The sequence below is a fragment of the Electrona antarctica genome (genome assembly GCF_951216825.1).
Source record: "Electrona antarctica genome assembly, chromosome: 18".
Taxonomy (NCBI): Eukaryota; Metazoa; Chordata; class Actinopteri; order Myctophiformes; family Myctophidae; genus Electrona; species Electrona antarctica.
Window position 1 is genome coordinate 26,612,148 of NC_136799.1, and position 21,550 is coordinate 26,633,697.

Genomic DNA, 21,550 nt, shown 5'->3' on the forward strand with positions numbered 1-21,550 from the left:
TGTAGGCTCTGTTTCTAGATCCCGCTGCATGGTCTTAATTCATTCCCTGTAATTCTATTTGGCTTATAACTCAACTAAAATGTTAATGTTACAGGGAATGAATAGGGACAGAGCCCTGACGCCAATCTATGCTCAATATTCTAAATTAATTCTAAGAGTGGTCTGACTGGAACATGACATTGGATAATGGTAATTAATTTATCAATTCCCAAAAGGAATACCATCATGTTCCTGGTCCAAAGTAGGGCACCGAATATACATTTATCTCAATCTTAACTTGGTAATTTGTCTCAAATGTGACATATTCCAGACAGCGCTTGTGCTGTTTTCTGGCTGCTCTAAATAAAGACAGACAAATCATGATAGTGAGATGGAAAGAAGAAGCACAATCAAACATTTGGGCTTTTGTCCAAAGCATATACTGTACATAGTCACCAAATACTGTTCCTAGACAGAGGCCCTGCACACTATATATCGTTTCTATTTAAAATCATTAAAATTATAAGCAATTGTTTTTGCTGCATAATTGCAGATACCATCAAAATTCTGGTATCTGACAGACCTATCCATCATTCTAGTTGTAGTTTGTAGCCTTGGTCTTTGCAGAGAAATATTCTGGTTGTTTTCTTGATTTTACACTAGGCAGACTGGCAAACACACACAGGCCAAAGGCATCCATCTATGTCCCCGCCCTTGCAGGATAACAATATGGAAACCAAAGAACAGCAAAACAGCGTGCCGTTTGAGATTTTGTGTCTAGGAGTCGGTAAGGTTTGGGGGAGGTTAGACAGGAAGTATGTGGTGTCTCACTTCTATATACATTTTGTAAGCATGTACACGTGCTACTCGATTCACAGAGATTCAGTATGTTCTTCTCAGGAAGTAACACTCCCATCTCTAGTCACTGCAGGTGAAGTGAGGGGGCCAAAGGGAGTTTTCAAAATGGAAACAGAACAGAAAGTACCGGTAGACATCTTGACATTGCAAAGATACTGTACAAGAGGGTTAGACCTTCATTACTTTCTTGTGTCAGCAAATATTTCAGTCTCCCACACAACTGATCAGAGCAGCTATTTAAACTTCTCTGCCTACCTGCTCATTCCTGGCTTCTCTCCTGCTGTGCGTCGTTGCTGCTGCTGTCTCCCTGCTGCTCATGAAGCTTTTGCAAATCCCACCACCTACCCAGCATCCACCTGTAGGCTCTGTTTCTAGATCCCGCTGCATGGTCTTAATTCATTCCCTGTAATTCTATTTGGCTTATAACTCAACTAAAATGTTAATGTTACAGGGAATGAATAGGGACAGAGCCCTGACGCCAATCTATGCTCAATATTCTAAATTAATTCTAAGAGTGGTCTGACTGGAACATATGACTGAAAGAATATTGTAGTCGTGTTGGATAATGGTAATTAATTTATCAATTCCCAAAAGGAATACCATCATGTTCCTGGTCCAAAGTAGGGCACCGAATATACATTTATCTCAATCTTAACTTGGTAATTTGTCTCAAATGTGACATATTCCAGACAGCGCTTGTGCTGTTTTCTGGCTGCTCTAAATAAAGACAGACAAATCATGATAGTGAGATGGAAAGAAGAAGCACAATCAAACATTTGGGCTTTTGTCCAAAGCATATACTGTACATAGTCACCAAATACTGTTCCTAGACAGAGGCCCTGCACACTATATATTGTTTCCATTTAAAATCATTAAACTTATAAGCAATTGTTTTTGCTGCATAATTGCAGATACCATCAAAATTCTGGTATCTGACAGACCTATCCATCATTCTAGTTGTGGTTTGTAGCCTTGGTCTTTGCAGAGAAATATTCTGGTTGTTTTCTTGATTTTACACTAGGCAGACTGGCAAACACACACAGGCCAAAGGCATCCATCTATGTCCCCGCCCTTGCAGGATAACAATATGGAAACCAAAGAACAGCAAAACAGCGTGCCGTTTGAGATTTTGTGTCTAGGAGTCGGTAAGGTTTGGGGGAGGTTAGACAGGAAGTATGTGGTGTCTCACTTTTATATACATTTTGTAAGCATGTACACGTGCTACTCGATTCAGAGATTCAGTATGGTCTTCTCAGGAAGTAACACTCCCATCTCTACTCACTGCAGGTGAAGTGAGGGGGCCAAAGGGAGTTTTCAAAATGGAAACAGAACAGAAAGTACCGGTAGACATCTTGACATTGCAAAGATACTGTACAAGAGGGTTAGACCTTCATTACTTTCTTGTGTCAGCAAATATTTCAGTCTTCCACACAACAGTTGAATAGCAAATTCCAATGTTTATTTACAGCCTCTGTTATTAGTCACAGAGAGTGGTCTAGAAAAAACAAAAGTAAAGATGGCGGCTAATCTCCCTGAGCTTTACATAAATGATGTGGGACCTGTATGTGGTAGATGGCTGAAAGAGATGTTCTGTACATACACAGCCCTATTCCATTCAACATGCTCAAACAGAATCTCAAGTACAAATTATTGTGTACACAAGTTAGGACATCACTCCAAAAACACTCTAAATTGATTCCATGGGGAATAAGTGGTGGATGTAAAGAAATAACTATCCACAGCAATGACTAATATGATGCTACCTAGATCAATGACCCTGTGCCAAAAGAACTGACATCACCTGGCAATGTTTTGAGAATAAAAAAGGAACCGACAGGTCATCCAGTTCCCCTTGCCATTGTTGTTACGGTCCTTCTGGGAAGGTCTGAGACTAGTTTACAATGCGATGTCCAGATTTAATACAATCAAGATATTGCATTAACATTGGTGAATTTGCTCCTGTATTGTGCATTACATTATGTCATGGTGTCAAACACTATGGCCGAGTTCAGAAGAACAGGAAGACTAGGCAGGAGTCAACTTTCACTTCTAGCATGAACACAATTAAATAGACCAAAGCTATAATACAGAGAAGCAAAGCACTACAAGGCCTCAGGGGTTGACTATGGTACAAATATTTACATATCCTTCAACGGGTTTGTATATCAATGTATGACTCGCCATCAGTCTTGATCTTCTTTTGCCATCTTTAAAAACCTCCCCGCTCCTCATTTGAATGCTATAGCGAACTTGCATCATATTTAGTCATGAGAGCAGTCAATTTGACAAAATTATCACCATCTAAATTCTGTTTGTCCTAAGGCAGGGCAAAGGTGAGGACTAAACCTAAAGCATGTGTGCGCCTCAGTGCATAAATCAGCCTTTATGTAACATATTGTTCATGTGGGGCACATTACTCAATTTCAGTGAAAGAGCTTCCAGGTTCTCCTATTTATATGAAAATCTGATGCATTCCCACAATAAATGTGCATCATTTAGTCAACCTTGCACAAAATGAACCACAAATTAACAATCCACTGAATCTTTACACAACATACACACTTTGATTATGCATGGGCTCATCTCTGTAGACAATTAACAATGTCCAATAATAACTGAAACAGACAAAGCGCCTTACGGGTACCACAGCAGTTATGTATATTGAGTATCAAGTCTCTGGGGTCATAACGCCAGCCATTTCAGAGTAAAGAACAGGTGCAGTAGTAGCCTCCTGCAGTGCAAGAGCTGTCCATGGAGCACTGATCTGCCACTGTCCAATGAGACAACCATTCTGGGTTGAGACACAGGGTGGTAGTCATGGTAGAAAGTTTTAATTATCAAGTGTACGTATTTGCTCTTCAAGTTTGACTGGATGTGTGAGATCCAGAAAGATGGATTGCAGGATATCTCTGTGTTTTGTTCATCTTCTGGGAGTGATTTGTGTTAAGGAAGATGAAGGGAATCACTGGGTAATTTGTGCCTTGCCAGGAAATCTGAGGTGCAGTACAGCCAGTGTGTATAGGGTGGGCGATGAACAGAGGATGGCCAGAGAAGGGATACCTCAGCTTCTAATGCTGAGAATTCTGTATTGGCTGTCCATTTTGGATATTGCCATTATTCTCCTCCTCATCTTCCTCCTCTTCTTCACTGACCAGGAACTCCTCAGGAGGCCAGCGAAGCTCACCGCTTTCCACTTCGCCCTCTGTGGGCTCAACCACAATGGATGGCAGCCGGTCTTTCAGTTTACAGCAGCGCTCAAAGTCTGTGGGGTCAGGGAATATCTGTAAGGGGACAAGATTAGGACAAATCATTGAATCTCATCTATTAAAAAAAAAGAAAAACTGTATAAATCACACTAAATACTTTGAAAAGGGCATTCTTGCACCAAAGCAACTCTTATCTGATTATTCAACACTCAAATGGAAGATTATATTAGAGAATACGGTATATTGCAGTACTGAATTAACAGTCAAGTGAAAATGTATGAAGAAAATTAAGCACATAAATGCATCATTTGTCAAGCAACTTAACTTACAGCACAAGAATGTGTGGTAGATGTGTTGTGAAATCAGCACAGGTGTGGTGATCAGAATGTCTGTCTAAACATTGTGTGAAAGTCCAAGGAAGCAGGTCAGAGAAAAATTGGGAGCAGCAATACTGGTGTGCGGATCTTTTATTATATACAGTTATAGTTTTTGATCCCAGCCAAGTATTTTTGGGATGTGCGTGTCCTTTGGCCGGTTTCCCCCTCAACGTGAAATCAGCACCCGCCATCAGTGTGGATTTAAATAATAAAACAAAGACTCAGGTAATATGAGGCAAGCCCAGCCAGACAGACACTTGTTTATGAGAGCTGACATAGCTATGTGGATCTAAACTGAGATTACATGTGTTCCCTGTTCTGGAGAGATTGGACACCAAACTCGAGACTCTCAGTTCTCAGGAACTGGAGAAATGGCCCAGGGGGAAAAGCATGCCACTCCTGATCCAAGAACAGCATTTTTGCTGTTTGGATAAAGTGGAAGAATATTTTTAGACCTGCATATTTCACTTGGAGACATTGGATGGGGAAAGCGATGTCGCTGTCTGGGCAAAGAGCCCAGTGGAAAGAAAGCATTAGATGCGGCTGGAGAGAGAGAGGGAGGGTAAGAGAGAGGGGGTCCAGCTGTGTTCAAGTCTTTATGAACACCATAGGAGAGGGAATGGGGAGAAAGACTAAATGTGCTGTAAACGGCTATGTGAATGTGACAATTTGTCAGGGTGTGAAAGCATGTAGGCAGACTTTTGTAGCTTTCACATGTGCCAAATACAGCTTTATGTATGAACATATTGTACTATACAGTATGTCAATGATGTGTGAGTATACAAAAAAATAAAAAGCACCTCTGTGTGAAGTGAGGGGCACTCTTATCATTGTACATCATGACATAATCTAGACACTATGCCCATTTGCTCAGACAGACGTAAAATTCTCCATGGGAATTTAATGTTTGTTTAAGTTTGTAGACGGTAACCAATAGATGTGACAATGAGACAAATTTGTCTGCAGCTGCTTGCATCCATGTGTATTGGCCAGATTCACCCTCTGCATTTGCTTGCCTGCGTACTCACTCTGCATCAGCAGCACTAAGAGGAGTCAGGCAGTGAATGACCTTGCCATGCAGTGGACCCCTAGCCAACACGTCATAGCTTGTATTCACTCCCAACGGCAGGAAACAGCAACATATTGTCAGCAAGACAGAGTTCTTGCTATTTTGGGTTCTCACAGGGAGGGTGGGCAGTGGGGATGGTGTGAGCATGTGCGTGTGGGAAGTACAATATCTGAATCAGACATCAACGTCCAGAGTTGAGGAAATGACTGATGCTAGTATCATCACTTCATACAGTATACAAGCTCTCCAAGGACTGGCAGGGACCTTGGGCAGACAGCCAAGATAGGAAGCTAGGTGGGAAGTTGAAGTGGCACATTGGCACTCTGTCTCCACCCCCAGCATCCTAATTTTCCATCCTCTTAGACAGACTTACAACTGGGGATTGTGAGGAAAGGAAGCCCATCTCTTCCCAAAGGTCAGTCTACAACTCTACATCCTCTCAAGGGGAGTTGCCTAATATATCATAGTGTGAACAGGCCAGGGCAATTACATTTCCAACTGTACTGTAAAGTTAATAAGTTTGATAATGAGCTTAGGTTTTATCAATTACATCTACATGCATGTATAATGCGTTTGTCTATCATAATCATAACATGAATTATCTGAGCTTTGTTACCCAACAAATTGAAAACTGAATAATATAGGCTCATTACATCTTGTGGGAAAAGCTAATCAAAGTAACTTGATAACTACCATCTCACTTTGCCTGCAATGGTTACCAATATTTCAATGTTACAAGACAAGTCAATTCTGTGAGTCTAGATTATTTCTGCATGTTTAAACCCTGGAACTGTGACTTCCCAAGCCCCCTTGGCTGTTAGTGTACTCAGGATAAATCTAACATGCTTTATTTTGAGTCATAACATTGCTGCAGTACAGGAATTAAACAAAAAATGTGTAGCTATATTTAACAGCACCTGGGTGTTCCAGTTGAATTGAGTAATAGCTACTAGTCATGTCTGTCAGCAGTTGATAATCTAGTAATTACACATATGTGTAAAATAGCAAATATCCTTGCTTGCATATTAAGAATCTAAAAATAAATTAGGTCTTCGTGTTCCATTAACACAAAGTAGCCTGACCCAGGATTTTGTACGGTTAACGTTACCAGTTTAAGTGCAGTGCTGGAACAAACAGTCTCATTCTAATCCCAGCCTCTGCCACTCCAATTAGACAGGTTTCTCAACAGCATTCTAAACGCAGAGTAGTGGAATATTACGTCTTAGACTCATAGAAATGAAGTTTTCGTTTCTGCCAGTCCAAACTGATATGAATCCAAAACATGAATAGCTTAATAATAAGAAAAAGTATAGATAGACAAGACCACATAGGGTAGGGGATTAGAATGGAAGTGGTGAGTCATTGGATGAAACACATGGATGCACATCCGCCTTACCTGGAAGGTGAGCCTGTCCTTGCTGGGCGTGAGCCTCATGTCATCGATGGGGGTGCTGTTGATCATCACCTCAGTCATGTCTCGGCTGGGCATAAACACTGGACTGCAGAGGGTCAGAGAAGGAGAGGAACTGGAGGTTACACATCAAACAAGACAGCAATTCATAACCTTTTCATTTCAAGGACCCCCAGTCTTTGATATGCATTTACTCCACTGAATTGGGGATTTGATACCATTTTTACCTGTGGGATCCCAGTCACAGTAAAATCCTCAGCTACATTTAATAAGAGCGATGTACAAATGGACTCATAAGGGTCCACGTAAATGCAAGTTACAGACCTGTAAAGGGTCAATTTGGTTCCTCAATCAAGTAGCTGGGGACCTCCTAGAACCCCCTCAAGGACCCCTGGGGTTCCGTGGATCACACGGTGAACTAGGGCCAAATTCATGATGTATAAAGATAATCTATGGGTCCATTTCATACTCAGACCGCTATGGGTATTTTCAATGAAAAATTAACACCACGTATATAATGGAAATGGTTGGATGTTTGAGTACTCCTTGCATGGAAATGCGAGACTAAAATAAATCCTTGAAAGTAAATACAGCCCCGATTCAGTCAACAGAAGGTTTCTCTTGTGTAAACATGACATTAAGAGCAGGTCCACACAGAAGAGTTTGACATTTTAAAGCACAGCTTAAACATGCATCCTCCTCGATTAATATGAAGGGTGTACTTCTCATTTTCTTATGCAATAGAATTCTGTTATTGTAGTAATGACAAATTAAACTCTGATCTCAAAATGGGGAAAAATATGCTCCTAGTCTTCACTGGCTTTATCTCCCATCAAGGAAATAATAAAGACCCAAAATATCAACAGCATCACTTCTTTTCAAGTATTAGTTTTTAATTCACTGCATTGAGGCACAATCTTTACTTAGCGAGTCATGACCACAACACCAAGCAGCATCTTTTGCACACTGCAACACCTAAATGATGTGGTTTGCTTGCATGAGCCATCTCTATCATACAAGTTCATGTGCACTTGTCTTGCACCAACAATGAGGAGACAGGCATTGTGTCAGCATGCTGTATACATGCAGTGGTTATTTGACTAGGTGGAAACCAGTGTTCTCAGTTCCATCAAAGCTTGGCTAAACTTTCCATTTTAGATTAAAGCAACGGCTGGTTGTTTATCCATGTTTACTGTACTCAGTGTAGAGCTACAGTAGTAGAGCAAGACATGGTATGGTATGTTAAGAAAAAGCTGCCCTCAGACCAGACAGGGGTGTTTTCTTGAGACAAAATGGAGTGGCCTTCTCACGCTCTCTATTTAAAGGCTGGTGCCATGGTGGTCAGTGGCCACTGGCCTGTGGTGATGGTGGTCACCAACAGAAAACATGAGCTGCTAGGTCACACATTCACAGAAATGTTTTAAATAAATCTAAGAATGACACATTTCTTGGGGGCGATATAACTTTTTTTAAATGAATACTACAAAGTAATCTTTCTAAAGTACAGTAGTTTAATACAAAAATAATAAAAGGTTTTATCATTTGGAGACAATGTTGTAGGACAAGTTCAATTTATTTTGTCTATTGTCAGGTAGAAAACCTCAGCAACCCCATATTGTGTGTTTGGTAAATCCCCTTCAATGGCAAAATCTGCAACACACTTTCAGTTTGTGAACAGTCTGCCATCAGGACAAAACCTTTTAGCCATTAGAAGCACTGAGCAAAATACAGATGCATCTATCTGTCTCCATCTGTGACCCATATATTTACCAACTCCTACATGAAGATACCCATGTCTCCGCAAACCCCTCTGGCTGTCTTGTCCAACTGCCCCCCACACCAGAACGTTCCGGAATCATTTCAAACAAATAAACAATACTATGCGGTATGCTGTGGTACATATCTTTTGGGATTGGATAATAAATAATCCTCTTTAAGTTTATATTAGTCTTACCATTATGAATCTGAGAAGCAAGAGTTTATACCGAGGTGGAGAGCATTGCGTAACATCGATCAATAACACACTGGGTCATCGTTACACCCTGGAGCGACATCAACTGCACTTCATCGATCTATTTTTCCATCCCTAAATTTATACAAAGCCCCTTTTGTCACTTGTCAAGTTAACAATAACATCATCACAGCAGAGTAGGTGGCCAGGCTTTAAATGTGACAAATGAAATGTTACTGGCTGAACCACCTGAACCCTTTGCTGCACCAGTCAGATGCTAGGCATAAACAAAGGCCGGACATCTAAAAGTAAAAAAGTAAGCTTGAAGGATATGCATGGTTTAGCATGGAAACAATGTCAGCCAAAGCAGCTCTTGGGCTCATTTCATCCTGGAGAGGGGACGGGGTGCGGAGGAGGCAGACACAGAGCAGGGGAGAAGCGGTTAGAGGGATGAACACAGAACGGTGACAGTGAGGACCTGAGCAGAAGAAAGAGGGGAGGGAGGGAATAAAGATAAACACTAAGGCCTTGCCAGTCATATTTCTGCTCAGGGATCGTATAAACATCCTGCTAAGAATAACAGAACAGCGGCCTAATAAAACATAAAGGGGCACAATGAGAAGGAAGTAGGGGTGCACACATAACATCTCAACTCAGGAGGGAGTGAATGTACATACATATCAGTCAGATGCATTACTGTTTTAAAGTGTCAGACAAGGTTTAACAATTGTATTCCTTTGTCAAAGTGGAACACTTTCTATATTGAAAGTACATGCAAGTGTTCTGTAATCAAGTGAACATTAAAATGCATGACAATCATGACATCATGGTTCACAGCAAGGGGAACATCATGGCCTAAAACATTAACAGTCTGCAGTATGTCTATGAACTATATCCATTCAGCAATGCTCAGAATCATAGCCAGAAACTTTGTAGGAAGACAAGTTCTACATAGCACCATGGATTGTGGACTTAAGCTCTGCCATGTATCCAACTCTTCTAGGCTCAAATCATTGTGTTGACAGGTTGGGTGATTGGGTGTACCCGTCTACATGCTAGTGTTTCATTAAAACTCTTAACCTTTGCTCTAGTGGAAGATCATGCACACCATATCTTGCCCGCTTCCTAGTGCCTGACCAGTCCCAGAGCTGTGATGGACATTTCTGGTACATCTGGCACATCACAATCCATGAATGAACCCCATTTCAGAACAACCAAATCAATAACATCTCAATATTAGATAGACATCAGTATCTTGAATAGGCACTGTGACATGTATTTAACGCCAGTTATTTTTTGTACCCGTGAGGACACTATAAGATGACTTCAACCCCCCCAGTGGCTTAATGCCACTGACATGGCATTGGCAGCCAATTGACCGGATTTGTCGTTTCATTGGTTTTGTTTCTGTGGTAAAAGCCACTTAGCTCTTGAGCACAACTGACCCAGTAAGCACTAAAGTAGAGAATAGAGATATGCACTGCAGTGTTCCAATCCCATTGAAATTGTGCTTTTGATTAAAAATATAAAAAAGGAATAGATTAGATAGCCCAACAGTTATATTGAGCATGTTTCTCCTTAACCCCAACCCTATAATACAGCATTTATATATTCAGTATAAAGAGGCCACAAATTGGAACAGGGTGGGGTGATCATTTAAAATGAACAAATCCTGTGTACTCAGCACAGACGTCTTTAGGACAACTGCTACTTAAAATTATATATATTTTTAAGCATAATTCAAAACTAGTCTACCGGTCTACGGGCTGAGTGTCCCTGAATATTATGCATGTAAGCACCAGAGGCCTGTCTGCTGTCTGTCCCAGTGGTGCTGACAGGGGACCAAAGTGATCTCAGCAGCAATCTGACCCATTGCACATGATGGGATATTACATCTTGCATTATTAACATCGTTTCCCCTTGTACCACCTCCAAATGTTACTATATCATAAATCTCTGCTGGAGTGATGACGAGGCAAGGCTGCCGACGTTCCGTGCCAATGCTGAGCTGCCTGCTGGCTGAGTTACACAACACTAGAAGGTGGTGCGTATGCATGGTGGTGAAGATTTGTCCACAGTTTACACAATGTTTGTAACTAAGATGATAATGGAATGTCCTCTCCTGATGACAACCAGTGCCATCTTCTATCATAATCATGCAATAACAATACTTCCCGTTTACACATTTGTACTATATTATACTTTGAGAAGCCAGGGATAACTGCCATCATGGGTTCTAGTTCTTCTAGAGTTGGGCTTTCCACATAGCATACCTACGAAACCTATACAAGCAGAGCCTCTGTGTGTTACAGTAAAGAGTTCAAGTGAAAGCTTCCTGGTATAGAGGCCTGCAGAATTTTACACAGGAGGCTTGCCAAGTTTATTCCAACATTTAGTCTGCAGACAGGAAAACAATACTACGTCAATAAGTCTATATCAAGTAGGCTAATCTATAGTTATGGTACAGAAAACCAAAGTACAGCAACCAATAGACAGCATTTTTCTACCCTGCCTGCACAAAATTGCCTGCTGAATGCACCTGCATGTCTATTTGTGGCAAATAAAGCGAAAGCAACACCAAATGCCATTGTGCCAATGATGTAGACACAGGATGTAGACCTAGGCTGATCCATTTTGCTGTTAGATGGAACTTGATGTGTAGGCCTACTGCGACTTTAGTTTAAACAAATAAAATCGTAGAGTTAAGTGTAACACTATATAGCCTATCATACGCACTACAAAACGGATAACCAAGTTGAATACTGATAATAAATAGGAAGTCTGTGACTTTTGTTTGTGGTGTGACCTTTTCAAATGCAGAGGCTGCGCCACACAGAAGTTGAAGAAAACATAAGGATAAACGATAAGAATAAAAAATGACCACTATAAGGGAGGTTATCAGCAGAGACATTTAGGGGATAACTCCCATAGTTGAGGTGCATGAACATACATATACATATACATACACACATCAATCCATTAATGAGGAGAAACAAATCATTCTCATTCCAAAGCAACACCCAGGGACAAAAAAACATTAAAAGTAAATACACAAAAGTAAAAAATCGCAAAGGTACAGTCATACTCACCAGTAGATCCTTGTGGAATATACAGACATGAATTCACACCTGCTATAAATTCTGGTGATTAGGGAATCTTCACAACCTGCCTTATATTTCCCCGAGACGGAACACGGCGTGTAGCCTACTAGTAAATCGAAAGTGGACAGTGTGCTGGCGCAGGCAGTGAAACAACTGCAGCGTGCGTATTGACGCTCTATGAAAGAGTTTAATAATTTCGTCCGTCTGCTTCTGCGGAACGGTTGTACTGAGCATTTATATAAGAGGCGTGTACCTCTGGCTGCCAGAGACACACCCCATTCTCACGAGCCAGAATTCTTCAATGGCAGGGCTATTATCATTGCGAGCCAATCATAGGACAGGTGTCTCGTATCCCAATGACGGCAGCAGGGACCGAAACATTTCATTGGGAATGGTGGAAGATACTCGGTGATGCTGTTGATTTATAGTCGCTAAGGCAACACAATTATAGTCTTCTTGGCTTCCATTGAATGAAGAATCAAGACCCCCCCCCCCCCCCCCTAAATACGCCATTAGACTTTTCGTGACGTTTATCCGTGAGTATTTGGCAGAGAGGGGTGGGAGGGGGAGTGTCATTCATAACGTTTTCCAAGGTCAAGTCACGTCAGTGTCTTTGTATTCGTACCATACCAAATATCCAATGCCTTCTAGTTCATTTAAATGAATCTGACTGCAGTTTGCAATCTCGGTTCATTCTTTTATTTGAGGCCGGTTATTATCTTAGACTCTAGTCTAGTTTTTATAAATACATCTCGTGGTGTTCACAACAAATTAAAATATAAAGTATTAAAAAAAAAGGGTTTTATAAATAAATCTGGCTGTCATAGCTTCGCAACAGTTAGTTGTCTTATCTATCTTCACACCTTATAAATGCCCAACTGTTTTTGCCTTGCACGCAGCGAGTATTTGGCATTGAGAAAGCAGGTGCTGAGGACAGCTTGACATTGTACGTGTGCAACTTCACAACTTGTGACTCTACCACCATCTAATGGCGGAGTTACTTGGAACGTTGTGTGGTAATTCAAAGCAACCTTCCTCCGCAGTCCACCTCCCATTGTCACAATTAAAATATTTGTGAAAGTCCCTCAGTGCTTGAAGTGTTTCTAAGCCTTTTAATTATTGGCACATAATTACTCTTTTGTATCTCATATGCCAACACGTGGAATGCCATTTAATGAATCAGACAATACAATGAATCATTAGAAATAAACTAGCTTACCTAATTGACATACTTTGATAATGTGGAAGGGTTATTCTTTAACATATAGACTAGATTCTAGTCTATAGACACATGCTCTAGTCACTAGAGCATGTGTTGCCCCTTAAATGTTGATGCAACATTAACAGTTAACATAGTATGATATATTGTAAATTAAGACCCCAAACATGTAATTTTCAATTATTTCATAACTAATATTGTACAAAAGGTTCAATGTCACAGCTGAATTATAAAAAGGGAAGGTTTATCTCAAAATGTTATAAATTCAAGACAGTTTTCCAATTCATAAACTCAACCTTGATTAAATTCTAGAAAGATCTGGTGATGTAAATTATTTATTTTCAAAACAAACAAAAAAAAAGTACATACTTAATAAGAAAAGCTGTACATTTAATATCAGTTGTTACCAACACCTTACATTGTGAACCCAACATGATTCACAAATTACTGTAAGACTCAAATACACCCACAACATTCCAAAAACCTCCCCCACCAATCATTGGAAGAAGAATGTAACCCTTACACCAGGGCTGGACTGGCCACAGGGCATACCGGGCATTTTCCCGGTGGGCCGCGACCGTAGGGGGCCGCCATGATAAAAAAAAAAAATATATATATATATATATATATTTTTTTTTGACAGGCAGGCAGGCCAATAGGCGGCAGGCCACCAGGTAGCGCCCCCCCTGACCCCCCCAGCGGTGCAGTGCAGGGGTGGGGCCATAATATTATGTTGCTTAGGGCCACTACTGTTTGTATCATTTATGTTGTTCTGTAAAAGTGGTGGTATTAGGGCTTGTTTGTGTGTGTGCCTCGACGGAGTGGGTGGTAGAGTTTCTGCTATCTGCGCGCTGGTTGTGGTGGGCCGGTCTGGGCCAAATTCACGCGAAAATGCCCGGGCCGAATTTTTGTCCCAGTCCAGCCCTGCCTTACACCCAATAATATTCATTATGGAATGATATTTAGGTTGTTGAATATGTATATGTGTCTACATTTCTTTTAGATAGTGTTGTGATACAAAGTACAGGGTGTAATATAAATCCTCAGATGTTCCCCAGTAGTCCTTGTGGCAACAGGCGAATTACAGTGGTTTATAATCCAACTTCGACTCCAGCTTTTTGGAATCTGCAACCTTTCGGACAGCCTTCATGAAATCTTCTTGGGTAACATACTCATGATCTGTACGGATGGCAAACATGCCTGGGGAAGAAGCAGAGTTAACAGTCAATGAGAAATCACAATATGATTAATATGATTACAACCGGATTTAAAAAATAAAATTTAGATACAACCAAATCACAATATTATTAATATGATTACAACCGGATTAAAAAAATAAAATTTAGATACCTGCTTCTGTGCAGACATTCCTGAGATCAGCACCATTGAATCCATCAGAGAGCTTCACAATTGCCTCATAATCTAACAATGACAAAATACAATAGATCATCAAAAGAACCATAAGAGAGGACACTGATCATGCACACAAATTTGAAGTAAATTAAATAACATGACCATCAATCACCAACATCACCAATAATAGGTGTCAGCTACTTTGTTGATATTGGTGAGAGGAGACGGCTAAACCTAAAGGCCCCATATTGTATACAAGTGCTGCAGGTTATTATAGGATAACCACCACATTCAAAGACTGACCTATTTCTCCATGTTTGGTGATTGGTCCAGCGTGAATCTTCAGAATGTCTAGACGAGCCTGCTCATTGGGCAGCTCAATATCTGCAAACAAAACATTCTGAAATTTAAACTTGAAGAACAAACTATCCAATATGGCTACACACTGCCATACAGTGTTATGTCTTTCCTGACAGAGAGGTAATAAAATAAAGATTGTTAAACATTCTAGTGTCTTGTAGTGTTTCAATTCAAATAACTTGAATGACATTGTCAACCACTAGGTGTCCAAATGATCCCTTGGTCGAAATTCTCAACTGATGAGTAAGGAGACTACCTCCGGCTCCAACCACTGCAGATGTGATAGTTAGGTTGGTTTTAATAATGTAGTATTCATTGGAATAATTATCTGATGATTGTAGCTTTAACACAGCATTAAGACGAACACATTTTATTTCACACAAGGTGAACTAAATATTCCTTCTGTGAAATGGTAAACATACGGATTTTACGATCGAGTCTCCCAGGTCGCAGTAAGGCAGGGTCCAGTGTATCAGGCCGATTAGTAGCCATTATCATCTTTACTCTGTGCAGGGTGTCAAAACCATCCATTTGATTCAGCAGCTGCAGACATAGTGCACAATACAGAATACATAGGAAAGGGATGATGAAAAATACATTCATTATCCAAGCTTTAAGTGGAACCGTAAACATATGTGTGTGATACAATCCATTGATGCAGAAAACATGTATAACCCATTTGTTAAACAATCAAATGAAAAAGTCATCTGCAGACTCAGATCTGTGCAAGAATCTTTTCCATTTGTGCGCTTTTGTTCAGAGACTCTCTTCAAGGCGTGAAGATCTGGCCAAAAAAAGCTAACAAATTAAAAAAGGATTCTTCCACAGGTTTGAGTGTGGAGGCCCCTTTCATTCTGTTTGATCCCCCAGCTGAATCTGACCGTTTAAAATCTGTAACCGTGTAAAGGCTTTCAGAGAGCATGCTGTGATTAGGTAATTTAATAAGCCTGTGACACTCACTTCCATCAGAGTTCTCTGAATCTCTCTGTCTGCTGATGTTCCCTCAGAGAAACGACGGCCACCTACAAATTAAAATAGGTTGTAAGATTTGAAGACTACTCTTACAGCATCACAATGGGATAGCCTTCAATTTGGAGAACTTGTATTTACATTGCATAAAGTATGATTTTATGTAATGTTATGTAGAGTTTACACTTTACACAAGCATGTTTGGCAAAGACTGCCTGCCCTTTGGTCTGTAATTTAGGGCTGCAACCAGAGCAGCATTAGGCTTACTGTCAGTTAAAAGAGACATTCTTGAACTGGAAAACACTAAACCTTAAAACATTGACAGGTTATAACATGGTTTGAAGAAATTAGTTTTATATAAAATTGACCTGCATGTCCATGTTGTAATTGACATTGTCATGGAACTATGCTAAATTAGTGACCCCTACTGATTTGTTTTATTTTAGTTAACTTATAACAAAAAAATGATTTTAAGCACAGATATTTATTGACAACTTACCAATGGCATCAATTTCATCCATGAAGATGATACAAGGCTGGTGGTCCCTGGCATAGTTAAACATCTCCCTGATCAACCTGGCACTCTCTCCAATGTATTTGTCCACAATGGAACTGGATACCACCTGAGCATGTCACAGAGAAAGAGAATGCATGAAAGAGACTGCGAGGTAGTGAGAAATATCTGTTGTGATGACTAACAATATTCTGTGACTTAATATCAGCTCACTTTTAGGAAATTACAGTCAAGCTGGCTGGCTACTGCTCTAGCCAAAAGAGTCTTTCCAGTTCCTAAACACAATAAAAATCAGAAATAAAATAAATTAAAAGAACTGTTAGTCAACAGCACACACAAGCCTCATCACATTTGTGATGACGGCTATGGATGGGTTTTAGCCCAAGGAGTGGTTTTTTTGTGCAAAACTAATGCTTGCAATGGAATCAGAATCATGAAAACCCCCTAGTTTGAAACGTCACATGCCACTTAAAGCATAATTAAAATGTGACAATTTTGCCTTATATAGTTTGTTAATGGTACCCCAACTTTCAACCTGTGAACCCATGATCCACAAATTATTTAATTTACAATTTTAATGTTATTTGGATTGACTGGCCTATACCTCCTGAGCACACACACTTAATGTCAAATCGTTTGCTGAATAAACTTTTGGGAGCATGAAATCTGTTTTGCTATCTGGCCGGTCAGTCGTAAACTGAGAGCTGGCCACAGCTTATCACAAATGATGTGCTGGTTTTCATTTTCATGCCTACTCCTTTTTGCATAACTTATTGTTTAGCAGCTGTATTGACATATATAGGCCTCTCACCTGGTGGTCCGTACAGCAGACATCCTTTGGGTGGGATGATGCCTACTCTCAGGAACAGTTCAGGGTTGGTGAGCGGCAGCTCAATCACCTGAAACAACAGAGACGCATACTGATGTGATAACCAACTCATAACGTGAGGTTTACAAGTATCTTGCAATTTGCTATCAAATTAAACAATCTATCCTCTAACACTGTAACAGTAATCACAGCTAATCATATATGTTATTAGAACTGCAAAGGAGGTGTACAAAATTGAGGAACATGATGCAGGGAGGTCCCCTGCATCAAGTGCCAAACTGAAATGTACCTCTCGGAGCTCCCTGATCTGTTCAGACAAGCCTCCAATCTCTGAGTAAGACACACTGCCTGGGTCTTCATGTGACATGTTGTATACCAGTGGATCTACTTCTCTAGGCAGGTATCTGCAGAAGAAAAGAACAATTATATTGCATTATCTATTGAATGTGACGCACGTAAAGCCTAATTTATACTTTGCTGCACAACATTCACAACAACCGTGCAACAAACCATTGTTTAGGCTCAATCCTTGTTCAATAATCTCGAGTAAACGCTTACTGGCAGAGCATGGCCGATGCATCTGTCTATTCTATTATTTTTATGACATTGAAACTTGCAATTATGCAGCTTATATGTCCAATCATTATAGGTGAACACTTACATATAATAGCAATCTTGTATACGGCTTGTGGTTATTATTTAGTGTTCATTTGTATTTGTATTCTCTTATAAGTTAATTCTTTTTTGTAATCTTTGACAAAATATGAGTTATCTATCACTAGTTAGATGACTTACGTCAGCTAAATACATCAGCGTAAATTGTAAATATCATAACCATTCCTACTCCTAGGAATGAGATGGCTGACACATTCAGCAGTTCTGCTCACCTCATGATAGTCAACGTTGTCATATCCAAGGCCACTCTAGTAGCTGGTTTAAGCATGGCTTTGTCCAGCTGCAACACAAAATTAGGTCACAGTTCACATTAGCCTGCTGTTTGCATATGGAAATTATTCCATGGTATGATTAGACAGAGAAATGTGCTTTAAAAAATTATAATATGGGACAATGACACTAAATTATCAGATATTGTTTTATATTGTGACCACCGCATACCTGTCTTCTGCAACCAACCACATATCTTGGGCCATTTGTAGCCTTGACAATGACTGAAAGGAATCATAGTAATATCATAGGTTAAAGGCAGTGAATTACGCTCCTGGTATATATCTAATCTAAAATACAGACCATGAATAAATTACAATTAGAATTAATTTGATTGGTAGGCCTACTAGACTTACATTTCTCATCTGTTAGCTGTTTGAGGACCTCGCCAACTATCTAAAGAACATAAATACATTGTTAGTGATAGCCATCCATGGTTCACATTAGCGAGTCTGGTCCGAGCTATGGACCAGAGCCAGATTCACATGACAATGGTCTAGTCATGTTTCAGGACTAGGAGGAAGTATCGTTACTATTAATAAAACAGTATTTATTTTGAATAATGATGTCTGAAAGCATCCCTTTACCTGGCCGACACTCTGAAGCGCTTTCAGGTCATTTTCGGACTTTTCATACTGTTTGGTCTGTTCTCTCAGCTGCTCTCGTACTGTGGATTACAAACGGTACAATAACGCACGTACTCATTAAATATCTAACTTTTAATGCTTAAGCAAAGTTTCAATGGCTTTATCTTTATACATTTAATATTTTGTTTGGGTAAACTGACGCAGCAGTTTCCTAGCCTAGCCTAGCATAGCCTACTTATTACACCGCTGTATGCTCGAAATTGCGAAAATGTTGCAAAACAAAAAGGTATAGGCTGATGGCAATGGGAAACGTAACGGTCTAAAAGACATACATTCTTTAAGACGTCCATCAACTTCTTTGTGTTCAAGCAGTTTCTTTCTGTAATCTTGCAGTCCTTTTTCTCTTGAGTCCACCATGTTGCCGTGTCGTATTACGTAGTCGAATCGCGCCGCCCCCAACCATAGAGCCCCCAACCCCCTTCTGCTTCTTCTTCTTCTTCTATTTTTATGCCGGTTGGCAAGCCTAAATGGTGCATTACCGCCACCTACTAACTAGACCGAGTGGCTGGCGTCCGGGGCATAGACATGGTAACGCGCCGCCTGCCGGTGACTGACAGGTCTGTCACTCATCCGAAAACAAGTTACCTCGGATCCCGTCATACCGCTTGTACATCAACACTTTCTTCATCTTTGATTGATTGATTGATTCAGATTTTACGGGGGCCAGTTTCGAATCTGCTGTTTGTTCCTGCACTTTATGATCACCACGAGAGTTGTCGGTCGCTAAACAAGCCGTTTGTCTTGGACACAGCTCGCATTCCAATTACATATCTCTCCTCAGAACTATCTTCACTAGTTGAGCTCAGCTAGATGTCTCAAGAATGATTCCTTTTCCTCTTGTCCTTCCTTCTCTGTTTGCTGTTTGGTATTCGCGGTCTGACTCCTGTGAGTGCGTGTGACGCCATCCTTCTCCAACGACACGCCCCCAAGCTCAAGGATGGATGGAACCATAGACATATGGATGGAACGATACATCGGATCAAAAAGATGACGGTGTGACAGTAAATGGCCACGCAGTGTCGCTAGTGTCTATAGAAAGCTGTTAACGGTTTCCAGCATTTCAGTTTGAGCAATATTAGCTAAATGTATCTGGCATCAATACACATTGATGGCTGTTTGTATTTATTAACAGTTTGCAGAATTACAGTACATTTCAAGCACAAACTCAATACAAAGACTGTTAACTGTGAGTGGACGACCCAATTAAGCATTACACTTGTTTACAATAGGGTCCACCATGTTCAATTCATCAAAACATTTAGAGACGTACAAATAGACACTTCTATATAGTCAAAGAACAGAACAGATCATGAATTCATCATAAAGGAGGTAAAAAGGGAAAAGAAATATATACAGTGAGGGGAAAAAAGGGGGGGCGGTGGGGGGGATTCAGATTTTACGGGGGCCCGTTTCGAATTGCAGCCGTCCGTAGGTGCCCTTTGAGAGCGGTTTTGAAGGAGTCAAGGGACACATGTCTTAATGACTGTTGGTAGGGCGTTCCACATTTTGGTGCCATAGGAGCGAAAATAATTTAGTCCCTTGTTTGTGCCGAATCTGGGTTGTACATGGTTTGTTGCACTCCCTCTGGTGTTGTGGGTGTGGACTTCGTTAACGTCAGCGAGTCAGTGAGTCAGCGAGTCAGTGAGAGACTAGCCTCGGAAACCCAGACGTTTTTATTATTATTATTATATTTTTATTATTAGTCAGCTGTGCTGACTGCAATATCACTGTACAGTCTGTGTACTGCTGCATATTGCTGTCAAGATTATGCGTCAAGTTATGCATCCTGTAGCCTACTGTACACTACAGCTGCAGTAGCAGCGAGCATACTGAAGATATTATACACTTTCTATACTATATTCACCTAAAAAGTTTGGCGCCGGCCTAACTACTCCTACATAGGCTACTTTCAATTAGAAAATCCATTTAAGCTGTAATAAATTTAAAAAATCCAGATTAATGTGGACACATATGCTTTTCACTTTGAAATGTTTTATAGTTTTCTTTTATATTTAACTTTTAAAACTTAAGAAATACAACTTACAACTTTACTTACTTACTTACTTTAATAGGCCTTTCAATTCTCTGAGGAACATAGGCCTTTGATGAGGCTCCTCCATCCTCTTCGGTCTTGTGCCCTCCGATCCAGTTGTTGCCATGACAGCCCTTGTGAATTCATCTCCTCTGTGGTTCTTCTCCAGGTGGCTCTAGGCATTCCTCTCTTCCTCTTGCCTTGCGGGTTCCATGTTAGTGCATGTATGTCCTATCCATGTCCATTTCCTCCTCCTGATCTGTGTTTCTATTGTGTCTTGTGTAGTGAGGTCCCACAGGTTGGCATTGGAGATTGTGTTGGGCCAGTAGACTCCTATAGTACAGGAAACCTATGGAAAATACAGGATCAACCTCAAACTAATTGCAAAAAACCCAAACTCAGCTGATTTTGTATCTTCAATATATCCTAAATAACAGAAGAAAATTTGCCAAAAGTGACATGTTAAAAAAAACTAGAGGGGTTTCATGATGCTGAATCCATTCCAAGCATTAGTTTTGCATAAAAACACTCATTGGGCTAAAAACGGCCATAGCCGTCATCACAAATGTCAGCACATTTGTGCAAGTGGCTATGGCCAAAGGAAATCTAGAAAATATTTGCCTTATATAGGATGTCTATGGCCATACTGTACAATCCATTTTCAACACTTTCCCCTCAGACAATTCCAGGCAACATTTTTCTGTTATTCAGGATATATTGAAGATACAAA

The 21,550-nt window shown here is 40.3% G+C and overlaps 2 protein-coding genes across 2 annotated transcripts; both read right to left on the reverse strand.

Moving 5' to 3' along the window:
- Nucleotides 1–2,274: 2,274 nt before the first annotated feature.
- On the reverse strand, nt 2,275–12,178 carry lbh (LBH regulator of WNT signaling pathway). Its single transcript, XM_079527263.1, has 3 exons — nt 11,941–12,178; nt 6,886–6,988; nt 2,275–4,118 (listed from the first exon to the last, which is right to left on the reverse strand). The coding sequence occupies exons 1-3, from the start codon at nt 11,967–11,969 to the stop codon at nt 3,906–3,908; spliced, it is 345 nt and encodes a 114-aa protein (XP_079383389.1). The 5' UTR covers nt 11,970–12,178; the 3' UTR covers nt 2,275–3,905.
- Nucleotides 12,179–13,488: 1,310 nt separating this feature from the next.
- On the reverse strand, nt 13,489–19,219 carry LOC306942359 (26S proteasome regulatory subunit 10B). Its single transcript, XM_079528208.1, has 15 exons — nt 19,061–19,219; nt 18,729–18,808; nt 18,498–18,537; nt 18,313–18,365; nt 18,084–18,151; nt 17,486–17,600; nt 17,179–17,266; nt 16,581–16,642; nt 16,353–16,476; nt 15,845–15,906; nt 15,307–15,427; nt 14,828–14,908; nt 14,522–14,593; nt 14,100–14,371; nt 13,489–13,689 (listed from the first exon to the last, which is right to left on the reverse strand). The coding sequence occupies exons 1-14, from the start codon at nt 19,143–19,145 to the stop codon at nt 14,253–14,255; spliced, it is 1,170 nt and encodes a 389-aa protein (XP_079384334.1). The 5' UTR covers nt 19,146–19,219; the 3' UTR covers nt 13,489–13,689; nt 14,100–14,252.
- Between the last annotated feature and the right edge of the window lie 2,331 nt (nt 19,220–21,550).

Bases quoted from the DNA above. Each gene is read 5' to 3' on its own strand.
- lbh (XM_079527263.1), bottom strand. From the start codon at position 11,969: ATGTCTGTATATTCCACAAGGATCTACTG. The intron at 6,989-11,940 runs GTGAGTATGACT...GACCCTCTGCAG, and splicing joins TATTCCACAAGGATCTACTG to TCCAGTGTTTATGCCCAGCC. The intron at 4,119-6,885 runs GTAAGGCGGATG...GTCCCCTTACAG, and splicing joins AGGACAGGCTCACCTTCCAG to ATATTCCCTGACCCCACAGA.
- LOC306942359 (XM_079528208.1), bottom strand. From the start codon at position 19,145: ATGGTGGACTCAAGAGAAAAAGGACTGCAAGATTACAGAAAGAAACTG. The intron at 18,809-19,060 runs GTATGTCTTTTA...TGTAATCCACAG, and splicing joins TGATGGACGTCTTAAAGAAT to TACGAGAGCAGCTGAGAGAA. The intron at 17,601-18,083 runs GTGAGCAGAACT...TTTCTTCTGCAG, and splicing joins ACAACGTTGACTATCATGAG to ATACCTGCCTAGAGAAGTAG.